Genomic DNA, 20,540 nt, shown 5'->3' on the forward strand with positions numbered 1-20,540 from the left:
TTCTAAATCGATGGTCACTTCACATGGCCTCAACACAAAGTGTATCTAGCTCAGGGCTCGGCAATCCTGCGGCTCTGTGGTTTAACCTCTTGTAAATCTTCAATGTAGTTTTACGTCAAGATAATTTATTAAATATCGCAGAGATTGTGTCACCTGTATGGGATGTCTTGGTGACAACAAAATGTACCAACTGTAGTGTTAAAGAATATCTAGGGGGGGGGACTAAATAGACGCAGTTTATCCCATCACCGATTTTGTTTAAGTCAGAATTTTGTTGCCATCTTCTGCTGTGTTTGTGTATAAGTAGCTTTGCGTGTGATGCTGCTCTCGAATTATTTTGGTCAAAATACATGTTTTATCTTCTTCTTTGAAAGGTTGCCGATCCCTGGTCCAGCCTGTTTCCAGCCCTGTTGCCAAGGCTGGATGCACTTGTCCAAGCCGCAACGGCGATAAGGTCACAAGGAACACTCAGCCCAGAGAGCGGTCTGACAGGCAGGGCCGCCGTGAGCAGAGCTCTGGGGTGGGCCTCAAATCGCTGACACAACTGCTTTTACTGGGCATGAAGGTCCATTATGGAGAAGGGCCATTGACTGAAACGTCGCCTTCCTTTATATTTGTTTTCCTTTCAAGGCCACAGTGATATTGACGTTCATGTTGAGTTTGATTTAATAAATGTAATTCACCGATTTTTTAGAAAGCTAACATGTTATAGCGCGTAATGACCACGTGGCGGCACACTCAGCTGCTAAATGAACGTTTGCAAAAGCGTGGAGCTCACACGCGAAGAGTGCAATAATAAATAATAATAAATGTAGAAATTACAGCAACAGATGGATGATTTAGGGATGCGAGTGTGTGGGGAGTGGGCGTTTACACATCCCAATGGCCCCACGATAAAAAAAAAGGACCAGAACATTGACCACCCCAGTAACGCTCTCGACAACACGCAGACAAAACCACTTCGCAAACGACGCGTCTCCTGAAGGCTTCAGATTGCAAAGCAAATAGCGCAGCGCACGTAAACCGACAGCCGATGCCCTCCCTACATTACCATACACACCATCACGAGCTTCAAGGGCAGCAAGGGAGTCCCACACACTTGGAACCAAGGTGACAAAAACATTAGGCGCGCGCGCGCGCGGACGCATCTACGCAGCGACGTTTGTGAAATCCTCAGCGGTGAAAGTCAGGAAAGGTCAGAAACAACTCTGACGCGCCGGTGGGAAACCCGTCAGAGCCGAGAGCAAATCCCGCAAACGCTCGTCTCTGCGACGGGAGCTGACATCGTCGGCAGGCGGTGGCGGCGTCAGACGCCGACAATGAGCGTGTACACGTTGACCGGTGCGCTTCTTCTCCTGTGCGCCCTCGAGTCCTCTCTGACCGCGGTGGAGGCTGGCGTCTTCGACAACATCTACCCCGAGGTGATCAACAACACGCTGCACTACTACTTCGTGCCGGACGGCGTCTACGACGACGAGGAGGGCATCGACAAGTGCCTCGTCGAGTTCGACCTCAGCGGACGCAGGCTGGACCTCGACGATCGGCGGAGGAGTTCGTGGAGCGGCTCCGACTTCGATGGCTTCAGGCGTGAGACGAAGGACGACTCACGCGTCCTTGAGAGTCTGCTCAAGGCAAGGGGAGGGGGGGCACGACCTGGTGGTGGGTGGAGATGTTAACTACCTCGCCCGGTGTACGGGAGGTGCGGGGTTCGATTACCTGAGCCCTGACGCCTGTTGTGTATTTGTTCATGCAGTTGACACTTCTTCGCTTGTTTCGATAATCGACCCGATGAAGCTGGCTGTAGTCACCGGCGAAACGTCGTACTCGAATTGTAAGTGTTGTGTGTTTACTCTCCAACACACCGGTGTGCTGAAGTAGCAACTAATCGGCACGTTTTGCTTACGTGACAAAGCTTACTAATTGGCTGTGTCGGTTCGTGGCAGGTTTAACAACACATTTATATTTACACGATGTGACAAACAAACAAACCTTATTATGGATTATTATATATTTATTTTCATTCGCATGTCTCTCTCTCTCTCCCCGTGGTCTGGTGTATCTTTCTCCGGGTCCTCGGGTTTAGAATCAACATCACGCGTTTAGAGTGCTTGGCTGCTATACATCTCCACATGCTAAGCGACTTCGCTGAGCAATCATTTGTGGCCAGGTCGCTTCTGAAAAAGAACTATACAGCTCAGCGGCTCCTACCTGACTTAGTTGAGTTTGATTTAGAGCGCAGCATTTAGCAAGGCTAGAGGCCAGCGTGAGTAGTATATCATTCAGGGCTCGGAAATCTGCGGCCCCAGCGTACAAGTGCGGCTCTTTAAATAAGGACTGTCTCATATTCACATGCATTGTGGATCACGAACTATTGGTTTTACCGATTTCGAAATAATATATTTTCTTTTGGTAGCCGAACCCTGGTGTCTATACAGGACTGTGTATCTTCAGTCTATTTAGAGTACAGTATATCTCAAGGCAAGCGAATAAGCAGTAAGATTGAATAATCTTCTTGTGTGTAGACTGTTTTGCAGGGTGGCTCAAAACCCTACTTAGCTTCCCAGATCTCAGAAGATCGTGATCACACGCATGTCCTTACATCACTTCTTCTGGGACGTCTGGCAAAGGTGGAAGAGTAGGCCAGATACCCTCTAGACAGGCTCTCTAGAGCTCCCCCTACTGGAGGCCATTCCGCCAGCAGTGGCACGAGCAGGGAATTGCAGGGCTGCCCCTTGTTCACATTTCTATACAGAAGACACCCACACGCATAAACCATCACGCAAACTCCGGTCATCCTCGCAGCGGCTTTTGGCTAAGCATTGAACAAAGACGGTCAGTGCATCGCGTGCTTTCAGATGTGTTTCTGCGGCCGTCTGGAACGCACTTCCTTCCGATATGAGAAAACCACTGGAGCTATGCACTTTAAATCATCGAGATTGACAAAGTAGAACTCCTTTTTGTGTTGAGTTTGCTGTCCTTCCCCACATCCTCCGATTAGCACGGTTGGCTTCGTGCGGTGCAAAAGAAGTTCAACATACCTACACGTGGTATAGCGATGTGTATCGCAAGGCTAGGGGCCACGCCAGTGGGATGGACGCCTTGGGTGACACTTTGTACATTTGAAACGGTGTTTAGTCGGCTTCTAATGACGATGTGACTTGACGAAAACGTCCACGGTTTTTTCTGTCAACTAAACTCTGTCGAGATATCGATTCATGATTGCGACACACTTTCAATCCATATGAAAGAAGACGTAAAACTAGACGAAGACTAAACATATTTGAATCCTGACCAAATAAACACCAATCTCAAGCCCATGGTCTCACCAACACCACGTGGACCTCCGTGTTGCAGAGGTGCATGCGGTTCCTACAGCGTCCCATCGAACATGGAACGTTGGGGTCAACGTTGGCGTCGGTCCAGTTCTAACCACGTGCCAATGTTGGCCGCACGTTGCATGCGTATTGGGTTTGTCCTTGTGGTTCTGTAGAAGGCAAGGGGCCATCGACGAGGTGGGCATCTTAGCTGTGTTGTCTAAAGTGTGATTGATGATGGCACCAACAAATTCTGAAATATAAAAACAAATGTCACGGACACTTTGTCAATCTACTGCTGGATGAAACCCGCTTTCCATGCCGTGCTATTTGCTGGGGACGGGTTTCTTGCCAGAGCTGGTTCACATATCACGTGTGCCACTGATGTGAGTCGTGGCCTGGAATCCACATCAGGTGGCCGGGCTCGTACTTATTCATAGCCCAGCGCACGCACTTGTTGTTATGTATGGATGTATGTTGAACTTCTTTCGCACCGTACATAGCCGACCGTGCTTATCGGAGGTGCGGGGAAGGACAACAAACTAAACACAAAAAGCAGTTCTAGTGAAATAAGTTTTACATTTATATTTAAAAGTAATATTGGAAGAGCGTTCCAAACGGCCGCAGAAGCGCATCTGAAAGCGCGCGGTACGGTGACCGTCTTTGTTCCATGGCCAGCCAAGAGCCGCTGCGAGGATGACCGGAGTTCGCGTGATGGTTTATGCTCTTGGACGAGATCAGCAAAGTATTGTGCTTCATTTGTGGCACGAACTTTGTGTATAACACTGGTCAACAAAAAAAGCATTTTTTTCTGGCCTGGACTTTTGCAGCTGTTGTAGACTAATTTCAGGGTGCTGATTCCAAATCTGATCTCAGATTTGCTCTATCACATCTCATTTTTATGCTATCGGCATACCCCATTTTCATTGATTTTACCCGAAATTAATTCTGTCACTTATGATTGCAAGTTGTTGCGAGTCAGTGACTGCTTTGGTGTTAAAATATAGTGTTGTATATTAAGGATAGTCTGTTTATAATATATTTTTATGTAGATATCCAGATTTATTTAATATATTTCTTCTGCAGTTTTTATTGAAAATGCAATATTTGATATCTCAAAAACCTCATGTGATAGACAAAAACTGATGCCAGATTTGGAATCAGCACCCCAAAAATTACCTTACAACCGTTGGAATACCTTATGCCAGAAAAAGTGTGTTGACCAGTGTGATGAGTGTGACGGCTCCACTTCCATCGCTGTGCATGGTGAAGTATGGTCAAACACCTCGTGCTCCAACACAGCGTGCGGAGCCGTTCATCCAGCAGTGGATGATTGACATCGTGGTTACCTTATATACAGTTGTGATTGTGATCTCCATCAACATCGTCGACGTCATCATCTCTGTAGCATAGTCCAGTTAAACTATCTCTAGAAGCTGGGCGTCTTGGCGAAATTCACCTCTGTATCGCTGCAGTACAGAGTTACATCTCAATGTCAGGTAGCACCAATTGAGATTAATACATTTCTACATTTTTATAAATGTACTATCGTATACTATATCAGTGTAGACCACCAGACGCAATATTTGTCTCTCCGCCTCTGAAATCAGGGAGAAAGCAGGAACATGAATCTCTGCCTCTATGTGTGTAAATACAGTATATAGTTCGAACGTTATATGTGAAGGCAACGGGACCATCATTGAGGCTGATCAGGTCAACTGTGTCTACGTAGTCCAACTCAAATCATGGCGTTATCGTGTGATTTATATGTCCAGCGCTGTATATTGTTGGATGCTGCCAAATATCCGCAGTGATGTGGGGACGGGTTTCCGAGATCTAATAACACTGTGTAACATTTTTTTTTCCTAGGTAGTAAGTGTTATTTCCTAGTTGATTATGCCTCAAAAGTACAGAAAATAGCTATTATTCCCTACAAACTTTACTTTTGTGACCAGGACAGTGATATTTTGAAATGTACCTATTTTCAATGAGAAAACGGGCGAATTCGTGTCTTTTCGCTCACATAAAGTCAGAAAACAACAACATATGAATAAAAATTAACATGTCTTTATACTAAAGTAATACAAAATTAGTACAAAATATTTAGACACCAAGGCGCACTACCACAGGCGGGACTGGCCACAGCGGACCGAGTTCTCTGTGTGAAGGAACAACGTCAAGTGGGAGCCACTGGTGGACCCCCGGAAGGTGCTGAAGCCACCACAGCACGTCAAATTACGCCTTATAAAACAATTTGTCAGAGCTGTAGATAAGGAGTCGGCAGCCTTCAAGTACCTTCAATACTTTTCCCCTAAGCTGTCTGAGGCAAAGGTCAAAGCCGGTGTCGGACTACAGATGAAGAAGATCCTGGAGTGCAATGAATTCCCCAAGAAGCTCACTAGTAAGGAGAAAGCGGCTTAGGGCAGCTTTGTCACAGTGGTTCGTGGCTTCCTGGGCAAACACAAGGTCTAAAACTATGTGGAGCTGATTGCAACTCTGGTGAAGAACTATGGCACAATGGGCTGTAGGATGTCCCTCAAAGTCCATATCCTTGATGCTCATCTTGATAAATTCAAGGAGAACATGGGAGCGTACTCGGAGGAGCAAGGCGAGCGCTTCCACCAGGATATAGTGGACTTTGAACGCCGCTATCAAGGACAGTATAATGAAAACATGATGGGAGAATACATTTTGTGGCTGATTCGTGAAAGTGATTTACAGTATAATCTTACATCTCGAATAACTACTAAATTCTAAATCTTTTGTAGTAATTTTTGTATTACTTCAGCATAAATACATGTAAATTTTGATTCATATGTTGTTTTTTTCTGGCTTTATGTGAACGAAAATACACACATTCTCCCGTTTTCTTATTGAAAATAGGTACATTTCAAAATATCACTGTCCTGGTCACAAAAGCAAAGTTTGTGGGGAATAATAGCCATTTTCTATACTTTTTAGGCACAAGCAATTACGAAATAACACTTATTACCCAGGAACAAAAATTGTGTGACGTAGTGTAATCCACAAGCAGCCGTAATTTTACTCCAAAATTCCGCGTGAAATCACGGATATTCGTGGATTATATGAATTCCAACCCCCACTCCACTGCAGTTTTTTGAGTTGCCGGAAACCATAAAAGGTGCTGCAATTTTTAGGATCCACTGATCTTTCGAGAACGATTGTAGTTCGACTGTGTATATATGTACGATATATATATATTGTACAATGAGTCACCAGTGAGATTAACCTCGCTATCCATATAACCTGCCACAGACCCCATTTAAAACAAGATTAAAGGTAAATGAGCTTAAGAACTTATTTTAAAACGTTACTTCAAAGGCACGACTCGAGAGTAAATATTAATGAGTCGGGCTAGGAAGGAAAGGGGGACGCTGAGCTGGTACGAGTGAAATGTTTATGCACCCGGCAGGAATGTTCTCATTTACAAGAGACAATGATTTACAACCCTTTCTCATTGCAGTGCTAGGTGGAGGCCTCCCCCATGCCATGTAGGCCACAGGAGGTGTTTGACCATGCTTCACCACTCTTGTTTGTGGGCTGGTGAAGATGAGCTCAGGATTCGGTTGAGTGATGTTCGCCATGGCCAGGAATCAAACTCAGGTTGCCAGAGTTCGTAACTTTGTGCGTCTGCCACTGCGTTACCGCTCCCCGACGAATCTACGTGGCAAGAGTTTCATTTAAACCACCTATTATCGTGCAGAGCAGTGGTATGAATGATACTGTTCATACCATAGCAAGACATACGTTAAAAAAAACATCGTCATTGTAACCTTCCTAATTGTTGTACTATACTCCTGGAATGTGGTCATTTTCGTAAATTGCTTTGAGATTCACAATTGCTTTGAGATTCACAATTACAAAATCCAAAAAATATATTCGAAGTACCATCAAGGCCTTTTGCAGACATGCACTGTCGTGTACTCTCAGTCATTCACCCCATTGTCTATGCCTCTTTGCTTTGCAATTTGCTGATGGAAGTTAGGCGGTGGTCAATGTGTTATACCTGCTCTCCTGGTCAGTTAACCTCAATACACAGAGTTGCATTTTCTAATTATTCACGAGTTAGAGGCGGAATGCCAAACATCATTTAGTATATCAATAGCAGCGGTGATGATGGTGATTTGTACAGGTAGAAAAGACTTTGTTTACATACTGGCAGATCAAAATGTGTTAATTGTAGCAAAAAATGTACGTAACACATGCATCAACAACGCTGCCATCTTAAACATCAACTGTGTATAATAGGTGACGTTTTGTGCACTGGTCATTTTTTCACCGCACACAGAGATGCCAGTGTGTTTGAGTGGATAAGAGTTGGTGGAGACGGCACTTGATACACAATGGGGCCTGGTGAGAGTTAAACTATAAAAAAACTGTTTCCTGGTTAACAGAGTTTTACACAATATACTTAGCGATGCATTCCTAGGTTATGTTCTCATTTCAATAGAATTATAACAAGCATATTGCACTTGGTGATGGATTGTCTGGGCTCAGATAATTTGTTCAATTCTAGAAAATTAATCTACCATCCCTCTGGCATCAGTAGCATGTGTACCACCTTGTGGGAGGTTGACATTTGTCATCCGAGATAGAGGCTGGACCCGAGCATGGGAATAGAGGGACTCCTCTACTTACGAACATTCGACATACAAACTTTCATCGATACGAACACACCTGTCCGTATGTCCAGTTGACTGTTCAGACCAAGAGTGGCATGTTCAACTGCTGCGCAATAGGTGGTGGCACCTACATCTGCAGAACATGAAGAACCAGTGGCATCTACATCTACAGGAGATTATACAACGTTTAAAGGCATTCACCCGTGTTTAGTGTACAAGCCATACGACATGTTTGTAATCGACAGGAGTAAAGTTAGACGTACGAACAAATCGACTTACAAACAGACCTCTGGAACCTAGCTCGTTCGTAAGTAGGGGAGCCCTGTATGGAATTTCCTCCCATGGCTCAGAGCCACGAACGTGGATTCGCATCGAAACAATTTGACTATAATGCGCTGTGATATTTAAAGTATTCCTTGTCCGTAATTGGTCATTCCTTTCAAAGGAATACAAATACGTGAATCCCATTAGCGATGCCTTGTGGAGCAGGCGATCCAAGGCACTGCAATGCTGATACTCCTCCAATCGCAAACGTTGTGCAGGCCATGTTATTGGAGCAATGTGAGCTCTGTAGCAACTCTCACGGGGTGATTCCCCAGGTAGTTACAGGGATACAGTCTTAGAAGAAAACAAATGATGTGGTGCTTACTAATTTGGCATTGGTGCAGAAGCACAAATAATAAAAAATCACATTGCTGTAAAAGGAAGAGAATATATAGTGGCCCAAAGTGAGGGCACATGGGGTTTTTTCATTTATTTTAACATTGAGATGAACAAAAACATCCTAATTGTTTAATTTAATTACTATTGTATCGACTATCATTATTAATATTTAATTTTGCTTCTTCCTGTGGGGTCACCTCAAATCCGTTGTTCACAAAACTCGACCAAGACCCCTGTATGAATTGAGACAAAAGACCTGTCATCTTAAACACACAGTCCTAAATTAATCGCAAAAGAGAACTCATGCACGCATGGATAACGTTTGTTAAAAAACAAATTAAATAACCCTATCGTGATTTGTTTTGAATAAATATAATATAATAACCACGTTTGTCCTGTTTGGCCCTCTGTACACCTGGCAACGGCCCTTCTTCATGGAACAAAGAGAAAACGATATGCTCAGACATTTTGCCCCCCCCCCGTCCCCCTGGGTGATTCAACGACTTGTTGTAAATCAGGGTTGTGATTATGAATATTTATTTATTTATTATGTGGCCTCGAGCGGCTTGAGAGGTCCTGTGAAACCATTCCAAGCAAATACAAAAAAAAACACATTCTTACACACTCGATACAATGCACGTTTTGCGAGCAAACAGATTTACTTGAATCGATGCATTGATGCATCGTAACATTCCTTTTCGATGTTGATCGTACAATTCTGATATATGTCATACAAAACTAATAGGTACGACATTTAAAGCATGCACTACACTGTATAATTTGTATGAAAAGGTTATTTTTTTTTCTAACAGCTCCTCGACGTGGAAATATGCAAAACTAACTTTCTAGAGTTATATACACACAGTACCTGGCATTTAGGCACATGACCAAATGCTTGGTGTGAAAAGTTGAATTATGCCCTTGATTTAATGGTGTATTACGGCACATGCAGACAGAGGGCCCTTTAACCCAATCACCCTTTGCTTCACGTCTTCTGGCTGTGACCACATGTGGAGCTTTTTCCAAGAGAAAACGTTTGAGTTATGGAAATTTCAACAGACGTAATTCACGCAAAAAAAAATCATTCCGAGCTTTACACAAAATCCTTGACTTTCAAAAATTATGCAATACTGTGCTTCCATATCGAAACTCTTAAATGTCCTTCTGGTGTGCATAAAGTGTATGACGACGCTCTAAGCTGTTTAAACGTTGTTTTAGATATTCGGTATCTGACGAAGGATGTGTTTAAAATGTGTAAGTGACAACTTGCTAATATTTTATTGGGATGGCAGACAATTGGGCTATTGTAAAGGACTGCCTGGTGTCCACATATTCAGGATGAATATTGTTTTCCACGTTAGTAATTGAAAGATATATATTACGTATTATTATGCATTAATCCTCACTGAGTATCAAGGCTCTTTTTCAGGAGGGTCCTGTCACGTTTTCACCGTAGCGGGCGATGTTACTGCTGTGTGTGTAATCCCGAATGAGAAATTTGCAGGTCATTTTTCAGCACTGGGATGTTTGGCCAATAGCACTGACATAGTACGTGTTGTTTTAGCGATCGGAGGAAACCGGAAACCCTGGAGGAAATCCTTGCAGAACAGGGGGAGAACATACAAACTGTTCTCCCCCTGTTCTGAATGTCAGCAATCGAATCCAGGCCCTTCTTCCTGTGAGACTCAAGTGCTACCACGATGCCACCTCGCTGCCCAATTATGCCTTACAAAAAAAAAATCGAATACATTTTCAGGCAGTCGGGGTTTTAAGAGCACGGAGAGAAAATAATGAATATTGACATTTGGAATAATTTTTTATTGCCAAAAAGTGAAAGTGGGGTGGTGCTTATCCTCATTAGCATCCCAAGCCAGTCTCAATTGAACATTCACTTCTGAGTTCCTACAACATCGTGCTCATGTTATTGATCCCAGTTGGATGATGTTCTGAGCTAAACCCTGAGCAGGATTTTAACTCCTTCCGATTGTGAGTTGATTGCTCTACCAACAGTCACACTGCGGTGTTGAGTTCAAATACTTTTCAAGTAGAGACCTTATTTAAGATGTTTGGCCAATATCTTTTAATCTTTTTAAACAATAAATAATAATTTTTAGAAAGCTATCTGGCTGGGTGGTCGGAGAGTACTCATCTTCCCACCGGCAGGTTCCGAGATGAATTCCCAGTGGCGAGGGGGTGGGGTGTACTGACTGTACTCGGCTAATCATCCTTCTGGGGTCCACAAAATCAGTACCACTTTGTGAGTAGTTAACATTGGTTCATTGGTTGCCTCGTGGTCTTTGCCGTGGAAACTCTTGCTCACGATTGCCAATAAAGATGTGCACGGCCGCACTGCTCATTCGAGCAGGGCTTGGGTGGGTTCATCTTCTTGGTTCTTTCGGTAAAGTCACGTAGAAGGGAAGTAATAAAATAATAAAAATAAAACATAATAAAATAAAATAATTCTCACGACGTTTCGGCTACAACGCAAGCAGCCGTCTTCAGGTGAAGAATGGTGAAGAATGAGAGGGATGCCAAGCTAGGAGCTTATATATAAGCTGGGTTGGAGGTGGAAGAAGCTTTAAATCGAAATCTTGGGTGGGTTGTTCGTACCCTACATTCTATCTTGAGATGCTGCTGTCGTGTAATGGTTGTCACACCGGATTTCTAATCTGGAGGTTGTCGGTTAGATCTCCCGGCGCGGCATTCGAAACAACGGTGCACGTTTCTTAAATACCCACAACTCTGTCCACCCGGCAGCACACATGCCTTAGCAGATTCGAAGGTCGCGTGTGGTGGAGTAAAGAAAGTGTGGGTACTCCCATCTCTCCCGAGACGTCTGGCCAGCATGGAAAAGTAGGCCAAGCGCCCTCTGAATGGAGTCTCTCTCTAAAGATCCTTCTTAGTGGAGGGCCTTTCACTGGCAGTGGTATGATCAGGTGGGCACAGGCTTCTGCGTGGATACAGTGCAGGAAAAAAACATTCTAATTTGCGTGGGAAAATTAAAGGGCCATGTTTCGGGAACAAAACAAACGAATGCGCTGCATTAAAGCAATGCCTTGTTAACAAAAACACTGACGCATGAAATGAAACGAATACCTCACGAACAGTGCATTGTCGAGTCGCCGTGGGGGGTAAGGACGGGGGGGGCGGGTCCGCCTCTCTCTAGGATGAGGGGGGGGGGGTCTTGATTGGGGGGGGATGCCCCCTATCAAAAGGTATGTGCCTTGAACTTCTTTCGCACCGTACGTGGACATCCGTGCTCATCGGAGGTGCTGCTGCTGTTGCCCCGTCTCTCTCCCCCCTCCGCCCGTCTCCCCGGGGGGTCGCAGGTCATCCAGCACGACACAGACGGCGCGGAGAGCTACAGCAAGTACCTGCGCAGCGAGCTGGGCACACTGGGCCAGGCGTTCGGCGACGCGGCCACGTCCCTGCAGGAGCTCGAGTCCAAGCTGCAGGCCCAGAAGGAGGCACTGAACGCCGTGGTGGTGGAGGAGCTCCTACACCTGGGCGCCGACTCGACGGATCTGCTCAGCGAGGTGCTGGGCGCGTCGGCGAGCTCGCACGAATCGAGCAGATACGTCGAGTCTTTGGTGAATCTCAACGACGCGCGGCTCACCACCATCTTCCACAAATACATCGAGGCGTGGCAGGTCTACTACGCCGTCTGACGGGACGGCCGTGGCGCGTCGTGGCGATGGGTCGTGCGTGCGGTGTCCGTCTCCGAGAGGGATGCATTGCCGAGTTTTAGGATGAATTTGGAGAGGGGGGAAAAATTACGAACGAAAAATCGGGCCTTGGGTGTGAACATTTTTTGGGATGGTTCAGATGTTTTTTTGTTAAGGATTGATCCGAAGGTGAGATGATGCAGCAGGGAGTGGCGTCGATTCTGCGCTTAGCCCCACAAAAGTGCCCTCATGCGATGTCATTTTGACGATGCGTGACGTCGCTTTTTGTTTAAATTATTAAAGTAGTGTTTACATTTAAATTATTTCTTTATTGACGGGACTACGTTAAAATTGTGCATTCAATTATTAATGTTTACAACGATTAAAATGGGTAAAATTTAGTGGTAATTATGAAACATATGAAGCTAATTACAGTGATACTAAGTAGAATCGGAATATGGGCCAAAAAAATCTGAAAATGTAAAAAAAATGAAATCTGAAACTAATCTCGAGTGTCTACCATGAGCGAACCCTGGCAACTACTCCAAAAAACGCCAAAAGATAACATCTTACAGAAAAATATTCACACGAAAAAATGCCCTCAGTAATTTTCGAAAAAGTCAACTCACGGATTGTTTGCGTAGACCGGCGATACAATTTGCGGCCAAGTTATGTTTAAGTGGTACTTTTGCTGACGGCGGTCACTGAAATAACAACGCGTGCTCACCAGACGAACATCAGTGACGAAGCCACTTCCAGGGCAACTTGTGACCATGTGGCTGCAGTTAGTGATTACGTAATTATAATAATAATAACACAGGGTATTATTGTGTAAAAAAACTAAACGTGTTATTTTTTTGTTACTAATTCACGTCTGCTTTAGAATTTCAAACGTTTTGTCATCATTCACATTGCACTTTTAAAAGTGTGTAAAATGTACCTTTTGTTGAGCCAGCAGGCGTTTGGGATCAAATATAATGTGTATGGAAAGTGGATTTTTTTTGGGCGAGATTTTTGGTCTATTGCTCAGTTTTTTGTACTAATTTTATTTCTCGGGTTATAAGCAGATTGATGGATATAGTACAGAAGAACCCCGCTTACCCTCGACCCTATTAGCTGCAACTCATTATCTGCGGTGGTTGCAGGCTCCGCAATCATCCTATTATCAATGCCCCTATTTCTTCCTACTATCCGTGGTTATCCACAATTTTGCCTGCCATGCATAGTAAAGCGACTTCCTATTACTCGCGATTTTTCACGGATAAGAGTCGAGCGGCTAATAATTCCCGATTATCCGCAAGGGGTTTCCCTAAATTAGTTTTCTATAAGAGGAGCAAAATTGCGGATAAATCCCGTGAATTATAGGATCCGCCGATATTGGCCCTCCACGTCACCGTGAATCAGACGAGTTCTCCCGTATGATAATCATTCTCAAAAGTAGACCTGTGTGTGTGTGTGAAACTCCGAGTGCTGGCCACCGCCCATGCTGCCCCCAGCCCATTGCCTTTGTTTGTTATATTTGGCTGAATTGTTACGACGCCGATGACATCAATGCTTAAACGGAGGCTGCATGTTCCCCAGTGTCAATGTATTCTTAACGAGAAGCAGAGCTTTGGGCAGTCTGTGAAGCACACAGCACCAACCGCTACACTAATTTACTTAAGCTTATTTGAAGAAAAAAAACGGGGATTTGTTTTTGATATATATATACGAATGAATCGTATGTGCAGTTAAGTTTACTTGACTGAGAGCTACGCTGTCCTGGCATTATTTACCCAACGCAAGCAGCTGTTTAAAAGTATATATTTAAATGTATTTAATGTTTGTTTAAGTGTGGAACGATAGTTACAATTATTGCGTAGTTCCATTTGCAATAGTTTTCACTTACAGGCTTTCGCTCAAATTGACAGTTTAAAATCTTTAAAAAAAATGTAAGGGGCCAGTGGCCAGTTCTATAAGTTGTTTGTTTTTCAAGCTCAGAGACATTCATTTTCTTTGGACACAATTATTAGCTAAGTCGGAGAGCGAGGCTTAGACTGCCATTTCAGATGTCATAACAATTTGCTGTCTCAGCTACAATGCTCTGAGGGTTGCGAAACATTTTAACTCAATGCAGTGTCATTTTTAAACGGCGGTAAATTCTTGTACATAGAGAGTTGCAATAAATATATTATTTTAAGTGCTTCAATATATTGGGGTATTTCTAAAGCAAATATTTAATGATTGTACACGAATGCAATGAGTATTAATTTCAATGCAATATGTAATCGCTCAAAAATCTTGGCAATACTGTTGCTGAATTAACCTCTTCATCAACATGTTATCTGTTTGCAATAACACTTTGTATTATTATATGTACATTTTAATATACGTTGCAATGCTTTGTCAGTGTTAGTTTTTGACACGTGTTTTGTTTATATTTTTCGTTGAAATTGTTCAACTTCATTACATACAGAAGGAAATCAAACCCCCAAACCAAATCTGAATCAAATTTACAAATATATTTTAAGTATCGTTTAATAATGAAATGAGCACACCCTTAAAAATTTACAGGGCTGCATTGGTGTACCGGTTAGCACACTGGCCGCTATGCGACTCATAATGAAAATACAAATCAATAATCATTGAATCTGATCTTGTCCACCAATCATGATAATCGATTACATTCGTGGTGTTTTTCGGGGAAGCTGTCGTTATACGCTTAATATATATATATTTTTTAATACAGGAAAGTAGCTATGTGGTCCCGTTGAGAAGAGTCACATGGACCCATGGATGACGGCATGGCATATTGGTTGCCCTTCTGTACATACGTTGAGGGGGCGGGTAGCTCCCCGCATATATCTCATTTTCACATTCATGTTTACATCCATCCTCTACAAAACGCATTCTTCACAATACACATTCTGTTCTGCAATGTAAAAAAACACTCCTTGAAGTCAAAATACATTGGAAACGTTTTCATGATTCGTTCGGAGTTATTCCTATACTGGACCGTAACTAATATGACCTTTTTGACTCGTATATTATTTGTTTTTATTTCTATTTTAAGGTAGGACATTGCATTAATGTTAACTGCATTTAGCAATGTTGCATTTTGTTGTCAATTTCGGAAACATTAAAAGCTACATTTACTTCAGCTTTGTCAGATCCACTGCTGGATGATGGTCTCGTTGTGCCATGATGGGATACAGCAATCGTTTCACCATACTTCACCACGCTGTTGTTTACCCGTTTGAAAGTCATTTTGTAGCGGTTTGATGGAAGTTGGGGGGGTGACACCGGTTTAGATATCATTCCCTACTGATTTAATAAAACCTATACATATAATGAATGGGTAACATTCAAAACCGATGTTAAGCTGCATGTGTGTGTGTGTCACTGGTACGGATTCAATTACAAATCAAGATTTGCATTGCATTTATTATTTTATTTTACAAAAGCCGTACTTCCATCACCCATGGTCCGTTACAGAGGTAAACACGTGGCACGTGTTGTTATTGTAGATGCTATATGAGATTGCCAATCTGGTCTATGCAGCGAATGCTCTGAATGTCAAGACTGTAATATCCCCCCACAAAAAAGGCATGATGGTATCATCACACATTGCGTGATGGTATCATCACACAACGTAGTATGGGTTTTTGGTCCCGTGTTGCCCTGTATTGCTTAAAACGTCCAATTCAATTTTGCTCGAGTAGATTTTAAAGGTTGACGAGGACGAACTTCGCACATGGTAGAGTCACGCTGACATCTGTGAGTTTGGCTGCAGCGGTAAGAAGGCCAACGTTTATCCACAGCAACTTCAACCAGAGGTGGGACAAAGTCATTGTTATGCAAGTCCAAGTCGAGTCGCAAGTCATCAAATTCATGACTCGAGTCTGACTCGAGTCCAAGTCACATGACTCGAGTCCACACCTCTGACTTCAACACGATGGCACATGGCATGGTTCAGGTACACTGTGTTGTCAGTTGAAGGCCATGGATTACCGATGGGGAAGGCTATGGTTTTGTCACCGTAATTTTTTGTAAAATTCATGGCCGAGGTGCAGGAAAAAATCAATAATTTCACAGCAAGGTCATGGAATATTGGTGGCACAGTGGCCCACCTATAACTCTGTTTGAACTTTTTTTTCTTCATAAACATAGTTATGTCTTGAGGACATTGCATTAATGTTAACTACATTTAGCAATGTTGAATTTTGTTGTCAAGCCAATGAACTGAAGATACAGTATATTAAAAATACCTTTACAAATAATAGCTTTTGCACGAAATAATGTGTGATGGAGTACAATGAAAAGTTTACCTCCAATTTTTTTTAAACAAACTAATGCATAGGAGGTATAACAATTCACCCACCCAAAAGTGGAATTAATCACAGTGATATAACCATTACATCGATGCAAATATATGCTTACTTCCACCATACATGCAATTAATTATCTATTTATGAAGAGATCATGTACAATATCATGTGCTATAAGTAATCTGTTTCATGCACGTATTATAACCGTATAAAAAAAATTCATGAATTGTAAAACAAAATGAATTTATCATGGATTAAGGCCCCCCCCACCCCCCGCTTTGGCGTGTTCATTAATGTGAGTTTTTTGTCCATACATCGCTGGTCAGTGCAGATTGGGTGAAGGGGTGGTTAAGCGCCGATTCAGATATCACTCGCTGCTGGTGTTATCCGTGGCCGGGAATCGAATTCGGGTTGCTGGCTTCACAGCAAAATGTGCTGACCACGGGGGAATTCTTCTTGCATCGATAACATAAAACGCACGTGTATATCTTGGTGACCTGTGGCATTGCTTTCTTGCGCAAGTATAACAACCAATATGGCTCCGTATTATTTCACTTACAGAGAGTCGTTTGAAAAAAATATATATATATTACACTGTGTTTTGTATTTTGTGAACAGTTGATCTGTTGAATTCATACGACCGATTGAAGTTGGTCTCCAAGTACGATGTGTTAAATGAAAACTTTCGTTTGTTTCATGTATTGAGCTTTTTATACGCTGATCAATATGAATAAACAAATGTATAAAAGTGGTTAGAATTGTCTTGTTTATTTCATTACGCGTGATATATATTTTTATTGCTAACTATAGCCAAATTTATCCACCACGGCATGGAGCGAGGAGATTGGTTCATGTTCAAGTGCTGGGTGGATTGTTAGATAGCAGGACCATGGGGGGGGGGGGGGGTGACGACCAGCTGTGGTTATTGCAGCATTTGAACCTCATGGTAGGACCCCGGGGTTCCGAATAAACGGAAGTCAAAATCGCAATTTAATTATTTATTTTTGGCGACTCTGTCCCACCGCGGACATAAACGCCGCGACTCCCCTGGCGCGCATCATTCTGTAAAAACGCGTAAATGCCTAATGGTGGCACTAGCAGAGCTGCTGACTCACAATCGGAACGCTACTGGTTCAATTTCTGGTCAGAGGTCAATTCATCCCATCATCGCTCCAGGGTCAAAAAGAACAAGTACCCCATTGTGGGTTCATGAAAGTGGTCAACATATGACGAGTCTGACCAGGAATGTGGAATTTCCACAGCATGTACCCTCTTCGAATATGTACATATTTATGACAACTGAAATGGTAAATTAGTGGGAATTTACTTAGCTAAATAAAGAACATTCATTTTGAAATTTCAATAGAAATCGTCATATATGTGCTAATGCGGGGCTTGATATATTACACTGGTCAACAAAAAAAACACATTTTTTTCTGGCCTGGACTTTTGCAGCTGTTTTAGACAAATTTCAGGGTGCTGATTCCAAATCTGATCTCAGATTTGCTCTATGACATCTCATTTTTATGCTATCGGCATACCCCATTTCCATTGATTTTACCCGAAATTAACTCTGTCACTTATGATTGCAAGTTGTTGCGAGTCAGTGACTGCATTAGTGTTAATATATGGTGCTGTATTTTTAGGATAGTGTGTTTATAATATCATTTTATGTAGATATCCACATTTATTTAATATTTTTCTTCTGCAGTTTTTATTGAAAATGCAATATTTGATATCTCAAAAACCTGATGTGATAAAATTGATGCCAGCTTTGGAATCAGCACCCCAAAATTACCTTAAAACCGTTGGAATACCTTATGCCATTAAAAGTCTGTTGACCAGTGATTTATCTATGCTTATGATAATTGGAAGAGTATATGGATTTAAATGGGTACGGAACATATAAATAATGTACTACATAATTAGAAGGCAGATATTAGGAATATCGCTGTACAAGTTTAATTACATTCTTGTGCATGGCAATATGTTCAGGAGCTCAATTCCATTGTCAAGGTCTGCTAGCCACAAGCAGGCTTCAGGAGAGAGTTTGTATTGCTTTCTCCTCCATTGAAAGAGCTCACACCACAGTTGCTTACGATGCGATCGATAGTTTGGGTTGCATGTAGGCCTCGGCAAGGTAAGGTAAAAGGTAAAAGCAACGAGCCTACCTTTACCCTACCTTTTGCCTTACCACAATACAATCACTCTACCCTCACCTTTTACCCTTTAGCAGGTAAGGTAAAAGGTAAAAAGCAACGAGCCTACCTTTACCCTACCTTTTGCCTTACCACAATACAATCACTCTACCCTACCTTTTACCCTTTAGCAGGTAAGGTAAAAGGTAAAAAGCAACGAGCCTACCTTTACCCTACCCTTTACCCTTACCTCTTGGCATGTGGACACCTTTACCCTTTACCTTTAACCTGTTACCCGGTAAAAAGGGTAAATTACCTTACCTTGCCGCGGCCTAGTTGCATGGCCACCGTCGCACTGTGGCTCGTCTTTAAATTCCCATTTTATATTGAACGCACGTGCAGTACAGCACACACGTGCGTTACGGCTCTGTCACTGCGCGGAGGATTTGAACATCTGGTAGCGAGACACCCATGGGTTACTAACCTCTACACTCTCAATTACCCGGACCCTTTGTCAAGGGAGTCTTGAATATGTCGTCATACAATTTGTGATTTGTTTTTTTATGGCTGAAGCACTCGCATACGGCATCTCTTATTTTCACATGCAAGTGCAGCACTCGACTACACTGCTAAATGTTAGCACCGCTACTCCCTGCCATCTACATACTTCGCACCTCCGATTAGCACTGTTTGCTACGTGCGGTGCGAAATAAGTTCAACGTACATACATGAGACATACTTGGAAGGTTTTTAATTAAAATCGTGGCCCGAATTTGACTGAAACGATCATCCTGCGTAGGTCTATAAAACTCGTACCACTTTGTGGGAGGATGATGGTTGGCTGATGCATAAACTGGTCCCCACCATGCAAACGTGGAATAACCCCCATGAACTCAGAGTAGCAAAAGAGTGGTGCACATTGGGTAACTGTCGTTTGAACCTGAAGACACTTTAAAGTTGACAGCATCTGCCGTTATTGTTAATCGAACTGCATCCACTGCTAAACACATTTTGCCTTCATCAATAATCCTTATTTGATGTTACATTAATGTAGATTTTCTTCAGAATTTGACATCTTTTCAAAATATCCTTTGTCATCTCCTGAAATTGACTAGTTCAACAACATCTTTGGCTGCGTTTTGACCTGAAGATTATGTCAAGTCAAGTAGATTTTAGTTTTGATTTTCTGCGACAAAATCTACCAAACTGAAACGCAACGTAACATTGGAAAGCTTCTGTACCATCAGAAAAACATATTTATAAACTATCGACAGTTATTTCAAATATAAATAATAATAATAATAGCAAGTTGTAGTGCTGAATTGGCTCTTGTATGCAAGTGCCAAGGTTTTTTTTTTCTATTTTTATAATTGTATTATTTCCGTTCTACGTGACTTTACCGAAAGAACCAAGAATAAGTGCAAAGGTGTTGTTGAGTTGTGACTTGAATGCAGTGATGGAGTCGATCGTGTGGATTGCTTCGGGAGGATGTGGTGCTACAACTGGGAAACACCTCTCGCCCCACGGTTATATGTCCAGTTTAAGAGTCAGCTTACGGTCTATTTGTTATGGAGCAGTCTGCTGAATGTTTGAAGTTTAGCAGGTTCGATACATTGTATAAGAAACTGCCACGCTAGGAGTGGAAAATGTTGCATGAAAACTGCTTATAAGCACGCTGGCAAAGGTAGATTTCACAACTTGAATAATGAAAGTACATGTGTACTTTTCTCCCCCAATGGTCAGGCAAGGTTACGTTTCTTGTAACATGCGATTCGAGAAGAACACTGCTCTCCTGCGAAGAAATTCAGGC

At 42.7% G+C, this 20,540-nt stretch overlaps 1 protein-coding gene across 1 annotated transcript; it reads left to right on the forward strand.

The window, feature by feature from the left end:
• Positions 1-941: 941 nt before the first annotated feature.
• Positions 942-13,111, forward strand: LOC144720475 (fin bud initiation factor-like). Its single transcript, XM_078597275.1, has 2 exons — positions 942-1,631; positions 11,950-13,111. The coding sequence occupies exons 1-2, from the start codon at positions 1,320-1,322 to the stop codon at positions 12,286-12,288; spliced, it is 651 nt and encodes a 216-aa protein (XP_078453401.1). The 5' UTR covers positions 942-1,319; the 3' UTR covers positions 12,289-13,111.
• The last annotated feature ends 7,429 nt before the right edge of the window (positions 13,112-20,540 follow it).

This window comes from Lampetra planeri, chromosome 8 (assembly GCF_965212315.1).
Source record: "Lampetra planeri chromosome 8, kcLamPlan1.2.h2, whole genome shotgun sequence".
In the NCBI taxonomy this organism is placed as follows: domain Eukaryota; kingdom Metazoa; phylum Chordata; class Hyperoartia; order Petromyzontiformes; family Petromyzontidae; genus Lampetra; species Lampetra planeri.